This window comes from Oncorhynchus mykiss, chromosome 31 (assembly GCF_013265735.2).
Source record: "Oncorhynchus mykiss isolate Arlee chromosome 31, USDA_OmykA_1.1, whole genome shotgun sequence".
In the NCBI taxonomy this organism is placed as follows: domain Eukaryota; kingdom Metazoa; phylum Chordata; class Actinopteri; order Salmoniformes; family Salmonidae; genus Oncorhynchus; species Oncorhynchus mykiss.
In genome coordinates this window covers 42,932,820-42,954,867 of record NC_050571.1, presented here as the reverse complement: position 1 = coordinate 42,954,867, position 22,048 = coordinate 42,932,820, and the positions used below count along the sequence as shown (strand labels likewise).

The following is a 22,048-nucleotide window of genomic DNA, read 5'->3' as shown; positions in this document are numbered from 1 at the left end:
ACTGTGCTGATGAGGCTAGTTTGAGCCTTTATGTGCCTATGCCTCATTGCCAGGAGCAGCATTCTCCGTAATAACAGCCGCTGTGACCCTCCATTGCAGTTACACTTTCTCTGTCTGAACAAGACGGGCACTTAAACCACAGAGGAGGAGAGCCTAGATGTGCCCCTAAACTCTATGAATTAAACTTGGGGGCACCGGAGAAAATAATTTTGTCACAGATTTGTCATAGTCGAAGCAAATTAAAACAATGTTTTCTCTCCTTCTCAACATACTTCTCTCATACTCAACCTTTTCCCTTGTCCATGTCCTTTTCAACAGCAGACAGATATGGCGGCACCCCATTCATTATCCCTGGCAATGAAAGCCATTGGAAGCCCCAAGCTGTGTTCACAGGCAGCACATCTCTCCACATTGCTTTGTGATTTCTGACGTATCCAAGGCAGTTATTTTGTCTGTCTCACGTTGTTTCCTACAGTAGTAGCTCTGAATGCTGAATCAGGTGATACAGAGTTAAGACCCAGTCCGTTTGACTGTTAGGCCAGCCAAGCAGAGGTGGATAGAACCGTCAGGCAACATGAAAGAACACACACACACACACACACACACACACACACACAAATAACTCCACACACAGTTTGTAGGGTGCCTGTGTAAACGTTTCAATTACCTGAGTCTGCTGCCAGGGATATGTTGGGATTCTTCCATGTAGACCTGCGAGGATATAATTAATAATAGTATAATTAATCATTTTTGGGTGGCAGAACAGAGGCCTCTCTCTCTCTTCTAGTCGACCCTGACGAGTACCCCTCAGGCCCTGCTGTCTCTCCCCCACATTCCCTCCTCTATTCTCCGCTCTGCGTTTTGCCTCGTTTATTGAATGCCATTTAACCGGCCAAATTAGCAGAGTTCAGAGGTTAATTAAAAAGTATTCCGGTCCCGGGTATTTAGAAAACGGCCAATTGGTAAAGTTTCCCTCCACGAGTGCGCCCCAACTCTTGGTGTATTTACTGAGACAAAATGTAGAGGGAAGAGGAGGAGGTGGAGGTGGAGGTGGAGGAGGAGGACATTGGGTCATGATACCATTAATGGTAATATCCATGATGCTGTACCTAGTGTCTTTCAACAGCCACAGACTATACTGTACCAGTCTACAAACTGAACTAAAGAAAATGAAGGAACGGGAATGTAAATCTTTTCACCAAATGTTAGATCATACAGTGGACATATAGGTAACATATGGTTGATTTATCTGTGGTTGTGTCCAAAAATGGCACCCTATTTCCTTCATAGTGCACTACTTTTGACAAGGGTCCATAGGACTCAAAAAGTAGTGCACTATATAGGTAGGGAATATGTTGCCATTTAGGACTAGGCCAATCTTGATTTTACATTCTAGGCTTTACATTCAACACCTTCACCATACAGCAAAAGAAGCTCAGCCAAATCACTGTACAGAACGTCGGCGAACAAAATAAAAATGCACCATACTTTCTCCCACTAGATGGCAGCATGGTTTCACAGCAGCTCCACTCAGCCATATGACTTCAGCCATGTGTTTTTCTGTGTCATTCAGTCCATACCTTTGTCTGAGAGGGCTCCGGATAAACATCCTCCCATCCTCCTGCTATCCTCATCATGTCATTCCCCTGCTGTTAGTGCTCTTCTTTCCATCCCTCCCTCACTCCTTGCGTCCCTCCCACCATCCCCTCATCTCTTTGACAAGAAAGGGCCTTTTTTTGTGGTGCAGAATAAAACGTAGAATGTATGCTGAAGATAATAGCAAAAGAGACATAAGCTACTGTCTATCCAGGCACTGCTTAATGATATTGTTGTATGGTAATCTACCTTACCATTCCTCTTTACAGGCGGTGTTGTATGATATTCACTCTGCTGTATAACAGAGGGTGATGTATCATACTTTGGCCTCACTTCTGTTTCCAGGGGTAGTTATTAATGTCACTAGCTGTGGGATTGTCTTCATTACCCCCTGTTGCTATGCCTGTCTGTCACATTGCCTATAGAGAGAAAGAGGGACTGTACCCTCAACTAAAACACAGAAGCTGGACATAAAGTGCTATGACCCAAGAGTGACCTTTTGTAGTGTAACATACACTTGAGACCCTTGTTAGAGGGTTGCATCTTTGGCAGCAGCAAACAGTGGGATAATAATTGACTGTTTCCATTTGAGTAAAGAGTGTTGACATCCTTTAAGGTGCCGTTGGTAGAGTCTTAATGGATTGAAAATGGCCATAATTGCCCCATGATGTGTAGTAGTCATTTATCCTCACTTTCTTTGTTTGTTTCCTCAGGAGGACATGAACCTGAATGAGGAGCGTAAAGCCCCACTGCGTGGGAAGGATCTGAGCACCAAGCGAGAGATGGTTGTCCAGTACATCTCCACCACCGCCAAATCTGTAAGTTGTTGTTGTAAACGAATGGTCTTTCTGTATTATATATCTGTAATGAAACTAATGGGCTTTCTGCATTTTATTGTAACCAATGGGCTACTCTCACCCAGTGTAGTAGTAGTGAGTGGGCTGAAAAATATGACATTCTACACTATCAAGACACTACAGAATAATGGAATAATGAGCTTAACCTGATATACTTTCTTTCTGTGCCCCTCTCTCTCTACCACTCTTTCACACTCTCACTCCGTCTCGCTCTCCTTGCTTGAGCCCCTAATCTCTGATTATTGCTTCCATTACATTTTTTCACCCCTTATCAAACCACTTTTGTTGTAGCGCAAACGTAACTCTCAGTTGCTTAATATTGGGGAAGGAACATGTTTTCATTCGAATTTGTAACGCATCGCTTTACACTTTCAACAATCTAAACCAATAACAGTGGTAAACCCAGCACTTTTGAGGAGCGTAAATCCCAGGGTTATATAAGGTGAATTCTCTTTATGAAGTTTAAGGCCCCTACTGAGGGTAGGCTCACATTTACTCATAGACTCCTCTATCAAGTCACTCGCCGGCCTTTGACATGATCATTTATTACCCCTCTCATTGATATGGTAATTAAGTGGCATTATTAATAATGATGATGATCAGAGATTATTGAATTCTTCACTGGGCCCATTATGCTTTGTGAGCACTGCTGTATTATTCAAATGAACAGTACCCTCTGTCTGGGTGAAAGGGAGTAGGGCTCGGCTGTCTTTCAGCGTCCTCCCTACCCCTCACATTCTATAGGCCCTGTAGGTGGGAGCCCGTTGGATGGATTTCAGAATAGAATATAGAGACACAGACACTTGCACGCAAACACACACACACACACCATTATGACAGGGTAGGTAAGCTTAGCCGTCCAGGGGACAGATGTGTTTCTGTGTGATAAGTGCCTCTCTTCAACATGGCAGAGCAAATCCTCACCCCATGTTAGAAACCCAATCCATCCCTACTGGTTTCTGTAAATAATGATAGACATAACATTACTCTGGCCAATTAGACTCCTGTAGGTGAAGAGTATGCTGTGGGTTAGTCTATGTCCCAAATGGCACCCTTTTCCCTATCTTGTGCTCTACTTTTCACCAGAGCCCTATGGGCCGTGGTCAAAAGTAGTGCACTATATAGGGAATAGAGTTTTGGATGAATATGTTTCGGTGAGCGCAGTGTGATTGTGTGCCTTTTCAAGGAAGGTTTTTGTTCATACTTGAAGGACTAAGGCAAAAAAATGTAATAATACATTTTTTGTTGATTTAACTACTTGTTCGCTACTAATAATCCGTAATTGACAGGCAATTGACACGTGATAGAGGGAAATTGAGACATGGTACTACATTGGATATTACCATGGTATGGTCTGACAATATCTGCATTTAGCTTTTGGGTTCATTTTTGGGATCTTGTGGTGGGGTGTTTTCACAACTAATATGTGCCTTAATTAAATATTTGTTAGTTCTCTTCCTCTAACAGTTTTAAGGTCTTCTTTGTATGCCTGAATGCTTTCTAGGGAATTTTCCTTTTGCAGGAAAATTGACTAATAACGTGCACTCACTCACACACCAAGTCACCTCTTTCCTGTGTGTCTTTCTGTTCTCGACTAGATCATTGCCACCAACTAACAGAGATCATAGAAATGTTTAAAGTATAATGGCAAAAAGAGAATATCATCAAAGCAATGAGATCCGTCTGTTTATTATCTATATTGTAAGGCAATAGGGAGTTCCATCAGCTCTCCCTCTACCTAAAATTTAGCTTAAGCTAATTCACATAATGATTACATTAGGAATGGCGGTATAAAGTGCAAATATTAGTGGAGCGACAAACATGTCTCCAAAGTCCTTGGCCTTTTTGCTTGACTGTCGTTCTCAACAGACCTGAGCACCAGTATAGGGAGGGGATCACCATTTTAGATTTAACTACCAAACCAAATGCACCCTTTTTGAGATCCTTTTTGTGTTCATATATAGAGAGATTTAGAGTTATTATCCTTTATTGTTCTGGATAATGTCATTATTATTTATTCCCCCAATCTTTTTATTTTTATATATTTTTTAATTGAACCTTTATTTAACTAGGCAAATCTATTCATCCAATATATTGTTATTATCATTCCACTATGAAAAATAAGGCCATTAACTTGTATTATATTTCCCTGAGGTTATTAGGCCAAAAAATACTAGCTAGCTAATGGGAGCGTGGGGCTGATTATTAGTTTGTGTATTCTCTCCAAACATGGCTCCTCTTGAGAGTTGTATTTTTCATGTCTTGTCACCTCTCTAGTTTATCACTGGGCAAGATTGAGAACTCTTTCCATTTACTACCAGTATGCATCTGTGGGAGTTTTTCAAGTTATCCCCCAACACAAAACACAGACTGTCTGTGTCCCAAAAGACACCCTAATACCTATGCAAGTGCACCTCTAATGACCAGGGCCCATAGGAGGCTGGTGTACTACGTAGGAAATAGGGTGCCATTTGGGATTCAGCCAATGTCTTTTCAAAGGAGATGATTTGTAATATTGCCATTGACCCTGTTTATTTGAATATGAGTTCCATACAATGAAATCCAGCATGGCTCTTGCAGCAAGTTTGGATGTCCTTTGCCATTAACTTTTTTCCCCCGTTCTTTTCTCTTTTGTTCTCTCTTAAATTATTTCTGACAAATGTATGCCAGTGTCATTAAATGTGCCAAATGCATGCCTTTCACACTAACGCAATCATTTATCTTTTCTTACGAGTGGGAAGAAAAAACCTTTGCTTCTCTCTCACCTTGCAAATGATTTCCCTGTTCCAATTCAAATGTTCACGATGAGAATGAGTGTGACGGCCGGGTCTTGAGAGGCAACTAGTCACATGTATTGGGCAACCATTTTGCTGCCTTTGTACTAACACAATTTGAAATTAACATGCTGGTGTTTAAAAGGGATTTGACCAATTACCAACATGCCCCATCAATAATACCATGGTATTTCAAATAGTAATTTGACCAATCACCAATGTGCCACCCCGTTCTCGCAGTGAAGCCTGACAATTCGTCAGAGAATGAAGGCCTTGTTATTCTTCTCCTGTCACACTGTTATCTTCTCTAATGAATAAATAACTTTATTTTCCCCACACCATATGAGAAATGATGCTAATGCTAATGATAGTGAGGGGAGAATATAAATAAATGCCACTGCTCCTGATGACATTTCCTTCAGAAGTTTGTTTACTAGGGAGTTGTACTATAATGGAGCACTAGAGATGCTCATTAGCATACACACATCCAACAATAACCAAGCATTAGTCCAATTATTATTAGGACTACCTTTAGGTTGTTTTTTCTCTTAGAATTTACAGGTATTCTGTCAGTTTTAGCGAGAATGAGGTGTTATCTTGCGTGAGGAAATGGATGTTAGCGCATAAAGCGCTATTCCCCCTTGAGCTCCCTGACAGTGATGCTACTTGGGGCTTTTCAAGATAATGTCTGATCTTTTTGGTCAAGCCGCCAAAACAACAAGTCAGAAAAGAAACATGTTTAATTTTCTCACCATGTATTCTCATCAACACTAAAACAACACCAGAACAATGCTGGAGACAGTAGTCACTCACCTCTATGTGATTCAAGGTCCCGATTCTCCCGATAATAACCAGACCGTGTGAAGATATCCTCAAAGTTAGACAATGATACGCTAGATTCATCAGAGGACGACTGGGGAAATGTGGATTTATGGTGAAAAGCACAGTGCACATGATCAAGCGGCAACACAGTTAAAACTGACTTTATTGCCGCCATAAACTCTGATAGAGGAGAGGGAAGCCGAGCGTCAAATGGGAGAGAGGGAGATGGAGAGAGAGATTGATAAAGAGAGCGAGAGAAAGAATGAGAGCGAGGGAATTACAGTCGACTACAGAGAGCCAGGGAGGAAGAAAGAGAAAGAAGGGAGCGAGAGAGTGAGTGAGTGAAGGAATGCAGAGAAGACAGAAAGTGTGATAGAGCGAGTGATTGAGAGAAAGAGAGAGAAAGATGGAATGAGAGGCAGAGAGAGAGATCAAGCGATGGAGAGAGAGAGTATGTCTTCGCTGTCTTGATGTGCAGTGACTTTGTAACTTCCTGTGATCAGTGTACACTGCACGGTGCTTCTCGGAGTGCAGCTGGCGGGCGAGAGAGAGGGTTGTGCTCAGCTGCAGATTAGAATACATTTACTAGGCTGACAGACACCCACCCACTGCGAGACACGCTGCCATAATAGAGAAAACGCTCCCCACTGCCCGCCACTATTGGCAGATAACAAGGTTAAACTCCAGAAATCATGCCGACTGCATGAGCTCCAAGGTGCTACGCGGAGTCGCTAAATCTGACACCTGAAGTCAAGCACAGATGGCAGCTGATTGATTTTGGTCTTTGGGAGATGAGAGCAACATGTTTGTTTTGCTGTGGACAAACTGCCATTTTAGGGGTTAATTCCATGGGAAATCAATCAAGCGCAAAGACAATTGGATTTGTGTCAAATTTTGACGTTTTTTAAAATGACAGTTTGTTGGACTGTGAACAAACTGAATAAACTGATCTGAAAATGTTTGTTAAATCATGATACAGATCATTTGAACTGTCTCTTTTAATATTGTATTATATTGTCATTAACATTGAGATCATGTACAGGCTAATTAAAGTCCACAAATATAAAAACAGTCCCAAAATTTAAAAAAAATATTAAAATAGGAACCGACTCACATAGAGGCCAAGTGAACAGGAGACTCCATATTCTTTTAAAATGGCTGCCAAACGAACAGACACTGTCTTACCATGATGCACCCTCAACTTTTAGTTCAGCTATGTTACCCTATAAGTGTTCAGTAGTGTATGTAGCCGTGTGAGCACAGTGTGTAGCCTATGTAATGTCAGAATAAGGTGCGCTTGATACCTCATATTTGAGAGGACATTCTTGGCCTACTAATGATTGTGCCGTTTGTTGTCTTTTTGCACATTAACTCCTCTCCGCTGACCGCTGCATGCAGATCACTGGGAGCAAAGTCACGGTAAGTACGCCCTTTATATTATTACGCTTTGTGAGTCGTGTTCCTCTCATGCATCTCTCCCTCTCCTCCCTCCCCTTTCTTCTCCTTTCCCTTTTAAAATATTCTAGTCTAGTCAGTTTGTCCCCGAATCTACAAGTAAGGTCATCTTTTTTATGGCTTACATATTTTTTTCAGCATTGACTTCGCTAATAGGCTGTGATTTGGAAAGGCTATAAATTGTTGACACAATTCTTGCATGCAAATTGGAACACTTTTCCAATGAAGGATTTCAAAATTATACAGCCTTGCAAATGAACTGGGGGCCCTTTTGTTGGTCTAAGTTGTTTCTCTTTTTGAAATGGATTGCAGACTAACCCATATTAGCATTTAAATATTGTAATACCAGGGATGAGCAATAGTTTTTAGGCAAATAATAATAATCTGCAGTCTAATCTGTTTTTTTGGAACGTTTTGCATCTAAATGGCTTTCATTGTGTTCTTTCCTTGAGACAGCACACTGGAGAAACGATCACTTGATTAGATTGCATTACACACACACAGACACAGACACAGACACATGCACACAATGCGTTTGCTGATTGAACAGTGGAAAATATATTGAGTGCATTATTCCCCAACCTTCCAGAAATGTCAGCCTGGTTTAATTTAGCGATTGGGTATTCGCCGCAATACATCTGAATTTGTTGTCAACACCCCCCGTCTCAATTCCACAACATTAAGGCATATCTCCTATGTCTCAGAAATGTACACCGTTGTTTGTGTTGTTGCTGTCACTTTTCTCCCCCACTAGCTTGCAAACAACCCTAATAATATTTATAAATATACACTGTCCAAGGGGCTGCCGAAGTTTCTTCATTTCTCTGCCACTGTAATACGGTAATTGCAGATCTGCTCTGGCAATTTCTCACAACGTAAAGCCCTATTGCCTATTGTGAGAAGGCATTCCGTTTTTGGGGGGCAGGGCTTTTGGGAAAAAAGCTCTCTTATTGCTTTTTGCTAGTGTGAATTGTCACCTTTAATGGCGTTTTATTGCTTTCATAAGCCTCCTTCAGGATTAAGGAGGCCCAGAGGCTTAGAGAGAATGAGGACAAGGTAAACCAACCAGTACACTGTGACCTGGGCTGGGTCCCAAATGACACCATTTTCCCTATGTAGTGCAATACGTCTGAGACCCCTATAGGCCCTGGTTAAATCTAGTGCATTATCTAGTGATTAGGGTGCCATTTTGGATGTAGAAGACCTGGTCTGTGGTCTACTGAGGGGCCCAGACAACCTTCTTGTTTTTTGACTCGCTCTACAGACAGATGTTATTTGTGTTGATTCTTTGACAAACTGTTATTTTTTGCCAGGGTATTTCTGTTGCAAAAGTAGATTATTTAAGACATTGTTACGAACCGAAATATGTTGTCTTGATTAGCAGGAACAGACTTCATTGTACGGAGGATAGAGGTGTACGAAGACTGTTTATCCGAGAGCAGCAAAGGCCTAGTTTGAAGTTTGTGTGCCACTCAGACAGCTCTCACTTTGAGGAAGTTTCTCAAAAATCTGAGGATGATAGTAACATTTCCCCTGAAGTCTCTGACCTTTAACCTCTCCTTCAGTCAGACTCACATCAGTGCCTCGTGGAGCGGGCTAACACAGAGCTAACACTGAGAAAGCAGGGAGCTGTCAGTCTGAAGAGACTAAAAAGCTCAACTCAGAACCTAAAGAACCAGTCAAGAGAGGAGTTTAGCTCAGTTTGCCTGGTGTGGCTACGGTTAGCTTCGGATTGGGCTGGAAGATTCCATTTTCACACTGTCATTGCGGCGCCTCTGAGGGATCCTTGTGCAGTCGGGGTGGTTGGGAGGGCTGGGGGAACTGAATGTACTGTGGGGTCTGTAGGGAGCCTGCAATACTTATTCCTCTGTCTCAGCCATGAAATCTCTCTGGCACCTTCCCCAGGTAGGGGCGCGATGGGAGGCGGAGTAGCGGGTGGTGTGAATTGCCTCTAATTCAGTCTGGCCAGTGTGTCCATATTCACCTCTGCCACTGCTGAGTGTGTCTCATCTGCCTCTACACCTTGTTGATCGAGCGGTGGAAGATGAGGACCACAAAGTAGTTGACTGTCAAGTTGTCTGCAGGCAAACTAGACTGGTAAATAGACAGGCAGATGGACAGACAGGCTGGTTGCAGTTCTAGCATCTATCAACCAGCTTGATGACCTCAGAGGTCGTCTCTTTTTAAAACAAGGATGATTTACATCACAACTCAACTGCCACGCTTGGAACAACAGTGTTTCAATTGGTCCTGTTAGTGCGAGCTGCCTGCGAACCATCAGTTACACGCAGGCAGGGGCAGGGCAGCCCCAGTCGGAATGCAGCTCTTGAAGTCCCCAGTACCGCTGTTTCCAGAGAGATGGATTTTAAGGGGTTACACACCCTGCCCTTTAGGAGCTGATCTGATCAACTGGAGGAGATCGCTATCCATATGACCGGCCGTCCCTGAGACTGAGCACATTTCCAAGATAACATACTGGTCAGCCTACAATATTTCAAGGGGTGAGAAAGGGGGACAAATGGGGAGGAGGGAGCCTAAAACACCTCAGACCTTGGGGACTTGAGGAGTCTGTTGGATTGGTGATGGCTGAATGGGTCTATTTCAGAGAATCATGTTTTTTTTGTCTGCCAGAGTAATGGACAAAGCTTGTTGTTTAAAAAATGAATTACATCTGGCTCACACTTGGGACGCAAGCCTAACCTCTTCACTTGTATAAAATGGCCGAGGCCTGTTTTTAAGGATGACCTCTTTTAGTGGTGTGAAAGTGAGCTGTATGTATCGGCTGACAAGACCTCCCCAAGGAGCGCTAGAACAGTTTAGTGACAGAATAGCGCTTTGAAGTGATTGGAGAGAGTAGTTAGTTTTCCCCCAAAAGTAGAGGCGAAGGACATTCAATGAATGTAGGAAGAACAGGTCATAAAAAATATTGCAGACAGCATATTTAATGATTGGCATTGGCTTGAGTGTATTGAGTGTATGATACAATTTAACAGATTATTCTTCCATGAACTTGAATCTTTTAACATGTAACCTTTTAATGAAATGGTATTCAATTAATTATCCTGCAGTTGAGAATGCACAGTATCTATTTATTGAGAGCGCTCAGACACTTTGAGGTAGGTACCATTGAACACGGAGAATGGCCAATGCTTTCTAGCGTCTTTTGTTCCAATGTTTGAGGAGAGGCACTTAGAACAATTCTCATTTAAGCTGAAATGTTATGCTTCTCTCCCGATTCCGCCTCTTTGTTTCTGTGTATTCCAGAGGAAGGCTGTATTCCCAGGCAAATCGATAACCTTGGCATTTGTTTTGCCTGTTCCGCTCATTTAATTGGCCAATGCCATATCTAGCGCGGCACGCACTCCAAGGCTTTTCGTCACCTGATGCACTCCTGCTCATTGTGTTTAAGGCCTGTTCAAGGCCTCAATGGATAGAGGGAGGGATGGCTGCAAAGACAGAGTTAGAGGGAGCATCAACTGCCGCCACTTGTTTCACTCACTACCCTTCCTCGCTACCAGCAGCAATGTTTTTTGGTGGGCCTTTTGTAAAAACAAAATCTGAATGAAACCAATACCACCCTCCCTCATCCCCTTTTCCTTCCAAGCCCCACACGTCTGAAAATACTTATTTTTGTTTCACATCAACACAATTATCCCAGAAACCGTAGACCCACTCCAATTTGCATATACTGCACCAACAAATCCACAGATGATGCAATCTTTATTGCACACCAAACTGCTCTTTCACACCTGGACAAAAGGAACACCTATGGGAGAATGCTATTCATTGACTACAGCTCAGTGTTCAAACCCATAGTGCCCTCAAAGCTCATCACTAAGCTAAGGACCCTGGGACTTAACACCTCCCTCTGCAAATGGATCCTGGACTTCCTGACGGGCCGCCCCAAGGTGATAAGAGTATGTAACAAAATATCCGCCGTGCTCACCATCAACATGGGGGGCCTCTCAGGGGTGCGTGCTCAGTCCCCTCCTATACTCCCTGTTCACTCATGACTGCACGGCCAGGCACGACTCCAACATCATCATTAAGTTTGCTGATGACACAACAATGATCACCGACAACGATGAGACAGGCTATAGGGAGGAGGTCAGAGACCTGACCGTGTGGTGCAAGGACAACAACCTCTCCCTCAACGTGATCAGGACAAAGGAGATGATTGTCTACTACAGGAAAAGGAGGACCGCGCACACCCCCATTCTCTTTGACGGGGCTGTGGTGGAGCAGGTTGAGAGCTACAAGTTCGTTGGTGTCCACATCACCAACAAACTAACATGGTCCAAGCGCACCAAGACAGTTGTGAAGAGGGCACGACACAACCTATTCCCCCTCAAGAGGCTGAAAAGATTTGGCATGGGTCCTCAGATCCTCAAAAGGTTTTACAGCTGCACCATCGAGAGCATCCTGACAGGTTGCATCACTGCCTGGTATGGCAAATGCTCAGCCTCTGACCCCAAGGCACTACAGAGGGTAGTGCGTACGGCCCAGTACATCACCAGGCCAAGCTTCCTGCCATCCAGGACCTCTATAGTAGGCAGTGTCAGAGGAAGGCCCTAAAAATTGTCAAAGACTCCATCCACCCTAACCATAGACTGTTGTCTCTGCTACCGCACGGCAAGCGGTACCAGAGTGCCATGTCTAGGTCCAAGAGGCTCCTAAATAGCTTCTACCCCCAAGCCTTAAGAATCCTGAACAGCTAATCAAATGGCTACCCAGACTATTTCCATTGCTGCCCCCCCCCCCCCCCCCCCCTGGAAAGCTGCTGCTACTCTCCCTTAATATCTATGCATACATAGAGAGTTCTGGAGCTGGTTTTGATCAAGGATCTCTCTGTACTTTGCTCCGTTCATCTTTCCCTCGATCCTGACTAGTCCCCCATTCCCTGCCGGTGAAGAAAATCCCCACAGCATGATGCTGCCACCACCATGCTTCGCCGTAGGGATGGTGCCATGTTTCCTCCAGACGTGATGCTTGGCATTCAGGCCAAAGAGTTAAATCTTGGTTTAATCAGACCAGAGAATCTTGTTTCTCATGGTCTGAGGGTCCTTTAAGTGCCTTTTGGCAAACTCCAAGGGGGCTGTCATGTGCTTTTCCAAATGTATTGTGTATGACTTTTATGTTTTATATTTAACCTGTTGAGGTGATATTTAGATTATCTACTCACGAAGAGTCAGGGGATGAGCATCCTGCATACTGCAGGTATTCCCGAACTGGGGGTACGTGCAATGCCGTCGGGGATACACCAAATAGAAATGTGATTCACGTAAAAAAAAAAAATGATAATAATAATTCTTTATGTTTTCAAACAGTCCATTTATATTTTCCAACATTTGGGTGAGGTTTATTTCTTGCTTGAGTAGCCTTGTTTCACTACCAAAAATAAAATTAAACCATCTCGTGTTCTGCGAAATAACAATACAATGTCAAATACAGGTAGTGTAGTCAAATAATTAACATCCAATCACATTAACCGTTACTCTCTCGCGGGAATTCCGTAGCCAAACGTAGCTGCTGCTCATGTTGGTATCTGTACTGATGACGCAAAAGCCATGACAGGGAGACATCGTGGAGTGGTAACGCGCGTGCAAGCAGTTGCTCCTGACGCCACTTGGGTACACTGCAGCATCAACCGAGAGGCTCTTGCTGCCAAAGGAATGCTTGACAGCTTGAAAGACGTTTTGTACACTACAGTGAAAATGGTTAACTTTGTTAAAGCAAGGCCTCTGAACTCTCGTGTATTTTCTGCACTATGCAATGATATGGGCAGTGACCATGTAACTATTTTACAACATACAGAAGTGCGCTGGTTATCAAGGGGAAAAGTATTGAAACTTTTTTTTTAATTGAGAGACGAGCTTAAGATTTTCTTTACTGACCATCATTTTCACTTGTCTGACCGCTTGCATGATGACGAGTGTTTCACACAACTGGCCTATCTGGGTGATGTTTTTTCTCGGCTGAATGATCTGAATCTAGGATTACAGGGAATCTTCGCAACTATATTCAATGTGTGGGACAAAATTGAGGCTATGATTAAGAAGTTGGAACTCTAACAAGGACAACCCACAGGTATTTCCATCATTGTATGATTTTTTTGTTGACAAATGAAGTCAATCTTACGGACAATGTCAATTGTGATAAAGCGAAGCACCTGAGTGAGTTGGGTACGCAATTATGCAGGTACTTTTCCGAAAAGTATGACACAAACAACTGGATTCGTTATCCCTTTCATGCCCTGCCTCCAGTCCAGTTACAGATATCTGATCACGAGAGCCTCATCGGAATTGCAACAAGTGACAATTGCATTTAATCTGGGCGGCAGGGTAGCCTAGTGGTTAGAGCGTTGGACGTAACCGGAAGGTTGCAAGTTCAAACCCCTGAGCTGACAAGGTACAAATCTGTCGTTCTGCCCCTGAACAGGCAGTTAGGCCGTCATTGAAAATAAGAATTTGTTCTTAACTGACTTGCCTAGTTAAATAACGGTAAAAAAAAAATAAAATAAAAATAAACAAAAATCAGAAGCCACTGACAGATTTCTGGATTGGGCAGCGCTCAGATTATTTGGCCTTGGAAAATCACACTGTTACTGATGCCCTTTGCAACCACGTACCTATGTGAGAGTGGATTCTCGGACCTCACTGCATGAACTAAATATAGGCACAGACTGTGTGGAAAACGATTTAAGACTGAGAGTCTCTCCAATTCAACCCAACATTGCAGAGTTATGTGCAGCCTTCTCATGTGGTGAGTTATTCCCAATTTTCCATGAACAAATACAGTTTTATAAAGAGCAAAATTCTTGATTTATTATTTATTATTTGTGCCCTGGTCCTATAAGAGCTCTAAGAGCCAGGTAGTGACAACTCACACTCATTCTTAAGTTAAATAAATGCATCGTATTGTGTGTGTGCGCTGCAGGCTTACAATGATGGAAAAAAACAACAACAACCTGGTGCTAGCTGGAGGTTGAATGTTTGAAGGGGTACGGAACTATAAAAAGTTTGGGAACCACTGCTCTACTGGGATCATTTCAGTCATTACAAACAACACATCTATCTTCTTCAAGCCATATTGTACTGTCTATACGCCTATGATTCCCTGCTATAACATCAGCAATGCAGCGCCATTAGGCCTATATTGAGTCTGTAGATCAGTGGTGTTTGTGTTGTGCGCTAGGCCATCAATCATATTCAAGTTTCCCAGGGCTCAGCATGGATTGACAGTAAAACAATATTAATTTTCATTTGTCCCCTCGCTCTTCCCCCGAGCCCTTTATTAATACTTCAATATAGAAACTTGGTACGCAGACACCTTTTGGCATACAATTTTAATGTCTTTCAGTCCAACTCTAATTCAGAAATGTCAAGTGTAGATCTGATTGATTCATGCTTTATACAATTCAGAGACCTTTTCTAGGTTATTTCTATGTCTGTTGAGTCTGTCGGAATTCGGCAGCATATTGGTTTTGAGAGAGCAAAGGGATTTAAATATAGTGCTCATGAATTGAATTAAACAGCATTGTGCAGGAGTTTGCGTTTCTGCCTCTTGACGAGACATGCTATTTATTAACTTCCTCTCTTGTATACATGGCATTGTAGCTGTTCCGTCACTCCAAGTTGGATGTTTCAACCAGACAAAAAAACAAATAATTCAGTGCCTGTATATTCTTCCAATGTACAGTACATTCAGAAATTATTCAGACCCCATTACTTTTCTATTCTAAAATTGATTAAATTGCTTTTTTTCCCTCATCAATCTACACACAATACCCCATAATGACAAAGCAAAAACAGGTTTTTAGAAATGTTTGCAAATTTATAAAAAAAAACTAAAAATAAACTGAAATATAACATTTACCTAAGTATTCAGACCCTTAACTCAGTACTTTGTTGAAGCACTTTTGGCATCGATTAAAGACTTGAGTCTTCTTGGGTATGACACTACAAGCTTGGCACACCTGTATTTGGGTTGTTTCTCCCATTCTTCTCTGCAGATCCTCTCTGTCTGGTTGGATGGGGAGCATATTTGCACAGCTAGTTCAATCCTGTCTCTGAGCTCTACGTACAATTTGTTCGACCTCATGGCTTGGTTTTTGCTCTAATATGCACTGTCAACTGTGAGACCTTATATAGACAGGTACAGTATGTGCCTTTCCAAATCATGTCCAATCAATTGAATTTATCACAGGTGGACTCCAATCAAGTTATAGAAACATCTCAAGGACGATCAATGGAAACAGGATGCTCTATTCACAGTCTCATGGAAAAGGGTCTGAATACTTACATAAGTAAGGTATTTCTGTTTTTTATTTTTAATACATTTGAAACATAAAAAAAAAAAAAAAAGACGTTTTCGCTTTGTCATTCTAGGTTATTGTGTGTATATTGATGAGGAAGAAAATGTATTTAATCAAATCAATTTTAGAATAAGGCTGTAACATAAGATAATGTGGAAAAAGGCAAGGGGGCTGAATACGTTCCGAACGCACTCTATTCTAGTGTTGTATACTGTATTACTGCTACACTATTACAATACTATTGTTTGCAACATATTTGCAGCATTTCTCCAAGATTATTTTCCATGCTTGGCTTGGCTAACCTTTCACTAGATTCAACTGAAATGTTCCTGTCTTCAAACGCCCACCTTGGTCGTAAGATGAGTGCAACTGTGGGAGAGGTAAAGTGCAACAAATATAGAACATGATTTCTGAGCTGTGGTAGGTAGCAGCGTAACTCGTGGGAGGAACCTCTGAGTGAACACACTCCCTAACTCCCACTGCAGAGGAAAAGCGGAGAAGTCCCTTTTCTTTTAAGTGCCTCTTCTTTTCTCTCCTTACCCCTGTTCTCTCATCTATACTCTCCTCTCCCCACCACTGCATTATACTAAATACAGTGCCTTCAGAAAGTATTTGCACACCTTGACTATTTTTCCATTAAATTGAGATTTGGTGTCACTGGCCTACACGTAATAACCCATAATGTCAAAGTGGAATTATGTTTTACAAATTAATAAAAAAATAAGAAGCTAAAATGTCTTGAGTTTCTAAGTATTCAACCCCTTTGTTATGGCAAGCTTAAATACGTTTGGGAGTAAAAAAAAAACATGTCACAATAAGTTGCATGGACACACTGTGCAAAAAATGTGTTTAATGATTACCTGAGCTCTGTACCTCACACATACAATTATCTGTAAGGTCCCTCAATCGTTTCAGATTCAGATCAAGCAGTGAATTTCAAACACAGATTCAACCACAAAAGACCAGGGGAGTTTTCCAATGCCTCGTACAGAAGGGCACCTATTGGGGGGGTAAAAATAAAAAAGCAGACAATGAATATCCCTTTGAACATGGTGAAGTTCTTAATTACACTTTGGATGGTGTAGCAATACACCCAGTCAATACAAAGATGCAGGTGTCTTTCCTATCACAGTTGCCGGAGAGGAAGGAAACCCCTCAGGGATTTCACCATGGGTCCAATGGTGACTTTAAAACAGTTAGAGTTTAATGGCTGTTATAGGACAAAACTGAGGAAGGATCAACACCATTGTAGTTACTCCACAATACCAACCTAAGTGAAAAGAAGGAAGCCTGTACAGAATTGTTTTTCTTTTTCGAAAACTTGCACCTTGTTTGCAATAAGGCACTAAAGTAAAACTGCAAAAAATTGTGTCAAATAAATTATTATTTTTGTCCTGAATACAAAGAGTTATGTTTGGGGCAATTCCAAAACAACACATCACAGAATACCACTGAGTGCTCATCTTTTAAAGCAGGCATCATTTTATGGGTATGCTTGTCATCTGCAAGAACTAGGGATTTTTTTTAGGATAAAAATAAACGGAAATGAGCTAAGCACAGGCAAAATCCTAGAGGAAAACCTGGTTCAGTCTGACTTGAAGACTTGAAAATGGCTGTCCGGCAATGATCAACAACCAACTTGACAGAGCTTTAAGAATTAAAATAATAATAATGTGCAAATATTGTACAATCCAGGTGTGCAAAGCTCTTAGAGACTTACCCAGAAAGACTCACATCTGTAATCACTGCCAAATTTGATTCTAAGATGTATTGACTCAGGGGTATATGCTTATGTTAATGAGATATTTATGTATTTCACTTTCAGTACATTTGCAAAAATGTCTAACATGTTTCCCTGTTTTTTTTTAATCCATTTTGAATTCAGGCTGTAACACAACAGAAGGTGGAATAAGTGAAGGGGTATGAATACTTTCTGAAGGCAAAGTACATCTCTTTTCAAAGGAAGAGAGACAATCAGGCTTCGTGCTTTCAAAGGTAGAGAGCTGGATCTCATTATTTTGAAGGGAACATGAAAGGGCGTCTGGAGTGGACATGGTATGCTGATATTGAAAGCATATGGAGTGTGTGTGTGTGTGTGTTTTGATGACCTTGTCCTTGTGTTTGTAAGCAGCACTGTCATTGGCCCTGAAGCAACATCATGACTTGAACATGTCCTCTCCTCTCAGATTTGGATATTAAGGAAAAGCGGAATGGAGAGAAAGAGCCAGAGCCAAAGATAGAGGGAGAGAGCAAGACTATATTTAGACAGAAACACAGAAAAAAATAAGTGCGTGTGTATGTGCCTGCTTTTTCTGTGTGTGTTTGGCAAGCCTGCTTGCCTGTGTGTCTTCCTGTGTGTGTGTGTGTGTGTGTGTGTGTGATATTGGGGCTGTCAGTAATGGGGCTGGGTGAACACTGCCTACGCGCTCAGTGGTTCATCTCCCCCACGGCTCTCTCTAACACACTACACGGCACGCCGGCTCCACGGGGTGCTCCTGCAGGCTGCATTAGGCTCCATAAACTTTATGGCATATTTTTACAACTCGTCTCTGTCTGCGATTCCACCACAGCATCCCCGGCCTCCTCTGCTTTAACTGTTCACACAGCTGTGAAATTCAGTGTACCCCTTCGCTTTTTATGGTCGTTTGGACGGGCTTGATTCAGTTGGTGCCCCCCGGTGAAGGGAAGGATTGGCTCCTTCCCTCCCCCGCCACATATGTTTATATTTAGTAAGTTATTTGTTTTGTGTTTTACGGCCATGTTTTTTTATGCAAGGTGGTGGGTGATTACTAGAGATGTCTCTCTTAGTATATCACGTCTCCTGTTTGTGTGTCGGTGTGTATGTATTGTCGGTGTGTGATAACTGAGTAGTCCTTTCCCTAACCTTGTCTGACTCCATCCCCTCCCGTGATGCTCTGTTGCCCATGCCAAACTCAGTACAACTCCACCATGGCGGTGCATATTTGGCATGTGCCTTCGACCGCAGGCAGCGGTCACAGGAGTGCGTGTGTGCACATGTGTGCTTGTGCACTGGGCAGCAGTTCAAAACATCTGTTGATTTCACCAGTGAGTCCAGCCAGTTGCGTGGAGGAGGAGGTAGCTACTTTCCACCAGAAGTAGATACTTTACATCATCCTAGAGAGACTCTTAGTTGTTGTTTGTTTGACTCACTGACGCAGAGGCATCAGTTCATAAGTTATAAGGACATTTCTGGGCTAAACCAAAGTCACTCCAGCTCGGGGGTGGAAAAAGGTGGAGGTGGAAAGAGCCACAGCTATGCTGACTGATATATCATAATCTCCCCTCTTAACCCCTCCAAACTCTTCTTGGAGCTCCCCTTATTTGCCCCCGCCGTAGTCAATAAGCCCACCCAGCACATCTCTAGCAAGGTGTACCTTGCCTATTCCCTTCCAGTCTCCTCCAACATGCTCCACTGCTGTCATACCATCCGCACAGGAAGTAAGTAAGCCCCATAATCGCCTCATCAACAGCACTGCTTCTACTGATTCCCAGGCAGTTCCCCGGTTGCCTGTAATGATCGGTGATCTGATCAAGGCTGGGTGACTCAGCGCTATAATTTCTTCCTTTGCAGTTTTCCCTTTTAAGGGCACCCGAGAGAGATGTGTCGCACGGTTAAAATGTCCGCTTTGAAGTTTTACGACTTCTCCCTTTGTGTCGTCCGCCTAGCAAGAGAGCCTGAAGAGCTGGGAGTCCGCCCTTCCGCATAACTTTCAGGCGTACTTACCAAGACAAAACAGTACACAGTTTTGACATTAGCGGTATTTTTCAAATCAAATCAAATTGTATTGGTCACATACACGTGTTTAGCAGATGTTATTGCGGGTGTAGCGAAATCCTTTTAAAATAACATTTGGCAAGGTTTCCATTTTTAATTATGACAAAGATACTTTTACATTGGCCTCTGTCTGTGTATGCATGCCGACGACGTATTGTCTGTATCGCTCGCCTTTGCTATAAATACTGTATTTAGATATTTATTCCCCTTTCGAGTGTTGATGGTGGTCAGCAGCATCAACCGCTTTCTGTCTCTGAGGTGAAGTACTGAAGGTTGCCGCAAGATGGCAATAGAAGTCTATTGAACTCTCCATGGTGCAAAAGAGGAAAAAGGTATGGGAAAAGTCACAATGTTGCTATGGAATTGACCAAATAGGTTTTGTTCTACCTAGCAGCCTACACACACACACACACACACACACACACACACACCCCGCACCACTATGTCTGGCTCCCTTATGCCATTTGTAAGAAGTTGTCTGATCTTTAAAGAGGAGAATAAGTGTGAAACGCCTCAACAGCATTCAAATGGATCCATCTTTCACCGATCGATACACCGATCAGCCTCACTTTGCAGTTGAAAAAAACAACAAGAAAACAGATTCTTCACCGCTTAATTTTTTCTCTGAAAACTCCACAACCAAGATGGCCTCTTAACATTGCAGACAAATGTTCTGCTCTGCTTTTGTTCTTAAGCCTCACAAGTCTCAAACACAATGGCACGACAGTGAGAAAGCTCAACGTAACACAACCTCGCCTGTTATCGACAAGGCCCCACATATTGACCAGACATTTATGTAATCGTGACCTGAATAATTTATCTGTGGCGCCGGTGTGACGAATGAAGAAAACGCACTCCTCACTATAAAAACATGTTAGTGTTCTCATAGCTGCACAACTCAAAATCTCATGTCTCTATATCCACCTCAAAATCCATTCCATTGAATCCCTGTATCTGGGTATTGAGCCCCCTGATCAAGCTATGTTTTTCTGGGCACATAGCTTCTGTCATCTCTATGCATCTCTATCTGTTCCGCTCTGTGTTTGGGTGTTGAATGTTCCTGATACAGGACTAATTCAGTGTCACACGAGTGTAGTGGAGATGTGGCTGGCACAGCATGGCAGAGGGCACTACTCTATTTCTATCTGTCTCTCTGTGGTGTATATATCTGTAGTATCTATCTATCTAATCAATTAATCAAATCTATCTATCCCTCCATTCATCTGTCTGAATGCGGGTATTGAGGCTCCTGATATTGGCTAATAATATTTGTTACATGTTTTCTGCTGCTACCATGTTGTTGTCATGTTGTGTTTCTACCATGGTGTGTTGTCATGTGTTGCTGCCTTGCTACGTTGTTTTCTGACTTTATGTCTCTCTTGTCGTGATGTGTGTTTAGTCCTATATTAATATATTTTGTTTTATTATTATTATTATTATTATTATTTTTAATCCCATCCCCGCAGGAGGCCTTTTGCCTTTTGGTAGGCCGTAATTGTAAATAAGAATTTGTTCTTAACTGACTTTCCTGGCTAAATAAATATAAATAAATAAATAAATGAATACAGGACTGATTCAGAGCCACCTATGAGTGTGTAGTAGAGCCGTGCAATAGGTGGGGTAGGTAAGGCTGGCGTGGCCTGGCAGCAGGCTTGTTTGTGGATGTCATGTGTTTCTCCTCAAACGGGGACACAACGGCGCAGATGCCGCCTCACCCAACAAAGCCCCCCTCTGCTCAGGTGCCCACCACCATCATGCCACATACATTTTTAAAACACAGCCATATGGCAATTCTGTTTTCTTCAGCCGTCTGTGCCAAATGGAATATGAGTTAAAAACTTAAAAATATCCATCTTGTCTTTTTCGGTCGAAGCTTGACAGACAGAATAGGGCCGTCATAATACTCCACCAGTTGGTGTCAAAAACGTATAAAGCATTTCTTTAGAATGGGAACCAATTACTGAATATTGCCCATAAGGTTATTTAAGTGTTTCATGAAATGGCGATGCCCTTGATGTGGGATATAGACTTAGCAGGTAAATGGACATCAATCACATTGAGCTTTTAGTCTGCCCCCCTCAGATCTTTCTCATCAGTAGCCCCTCACCTATGAATCATGCTATATCATGGTGTTTGCCAAATTGTTTGTAAGTCCCCTCTAGGGGCTCAGTGTCAGGTATAGGCTAGCATTTACACCAAAAAATGAAGACGAAAAATCTTGTTGCCGAGCATAACAGCAACATCTCAAAAGCTTATTCTGATAAAAACAAACCAAAATTGTCCATTGAATTGCTCCTTTCATCTCCTGGTTTTTGGTTAAGCAGTTCAGCCCAAGCCTCCAGGGAAATGTTTCCCCCCTCTGTTTGCATTTCTGAACAAGCCTCCATAACGATAATAAATTATATTATTTTAAAACCAATTACTGTTAGTTGTG

General features: G+C 42.3%; 1 protein-coding gene across 7 annotated transcripts in view; it reads left to right on the top strand.

Moving 5' to 3' along the window:
* Positions 1–22,048, top strand: part of LOC110505192 (protein diaphanous homolog 2) — a 648,044-nt gene that overhangs the window by 33,080 nt on the left and 592,916 nt on the right. For 5 of the 7 annotated variants that reach the window (XM_021584239.2, XM_021584241.2, XM_021584240.2 and 2 more), the window contains 2 exons: positions 2,310–2,414; positions 7,448–7,468. In XM_021584239.2, coding sequence (XP_021439914.2) covers positions 2,310–2,414; positions 7,448–7,468 — 126 coding nt within the window. The remainder of the gene's footprint in view (positions 1–2,309; positions 2,415–7,447; positions 7,469–22,048) is intronic. The other 2 variants (XM_021584242.2, XM_036969763.1) reach the window with 1 other exon arrangement.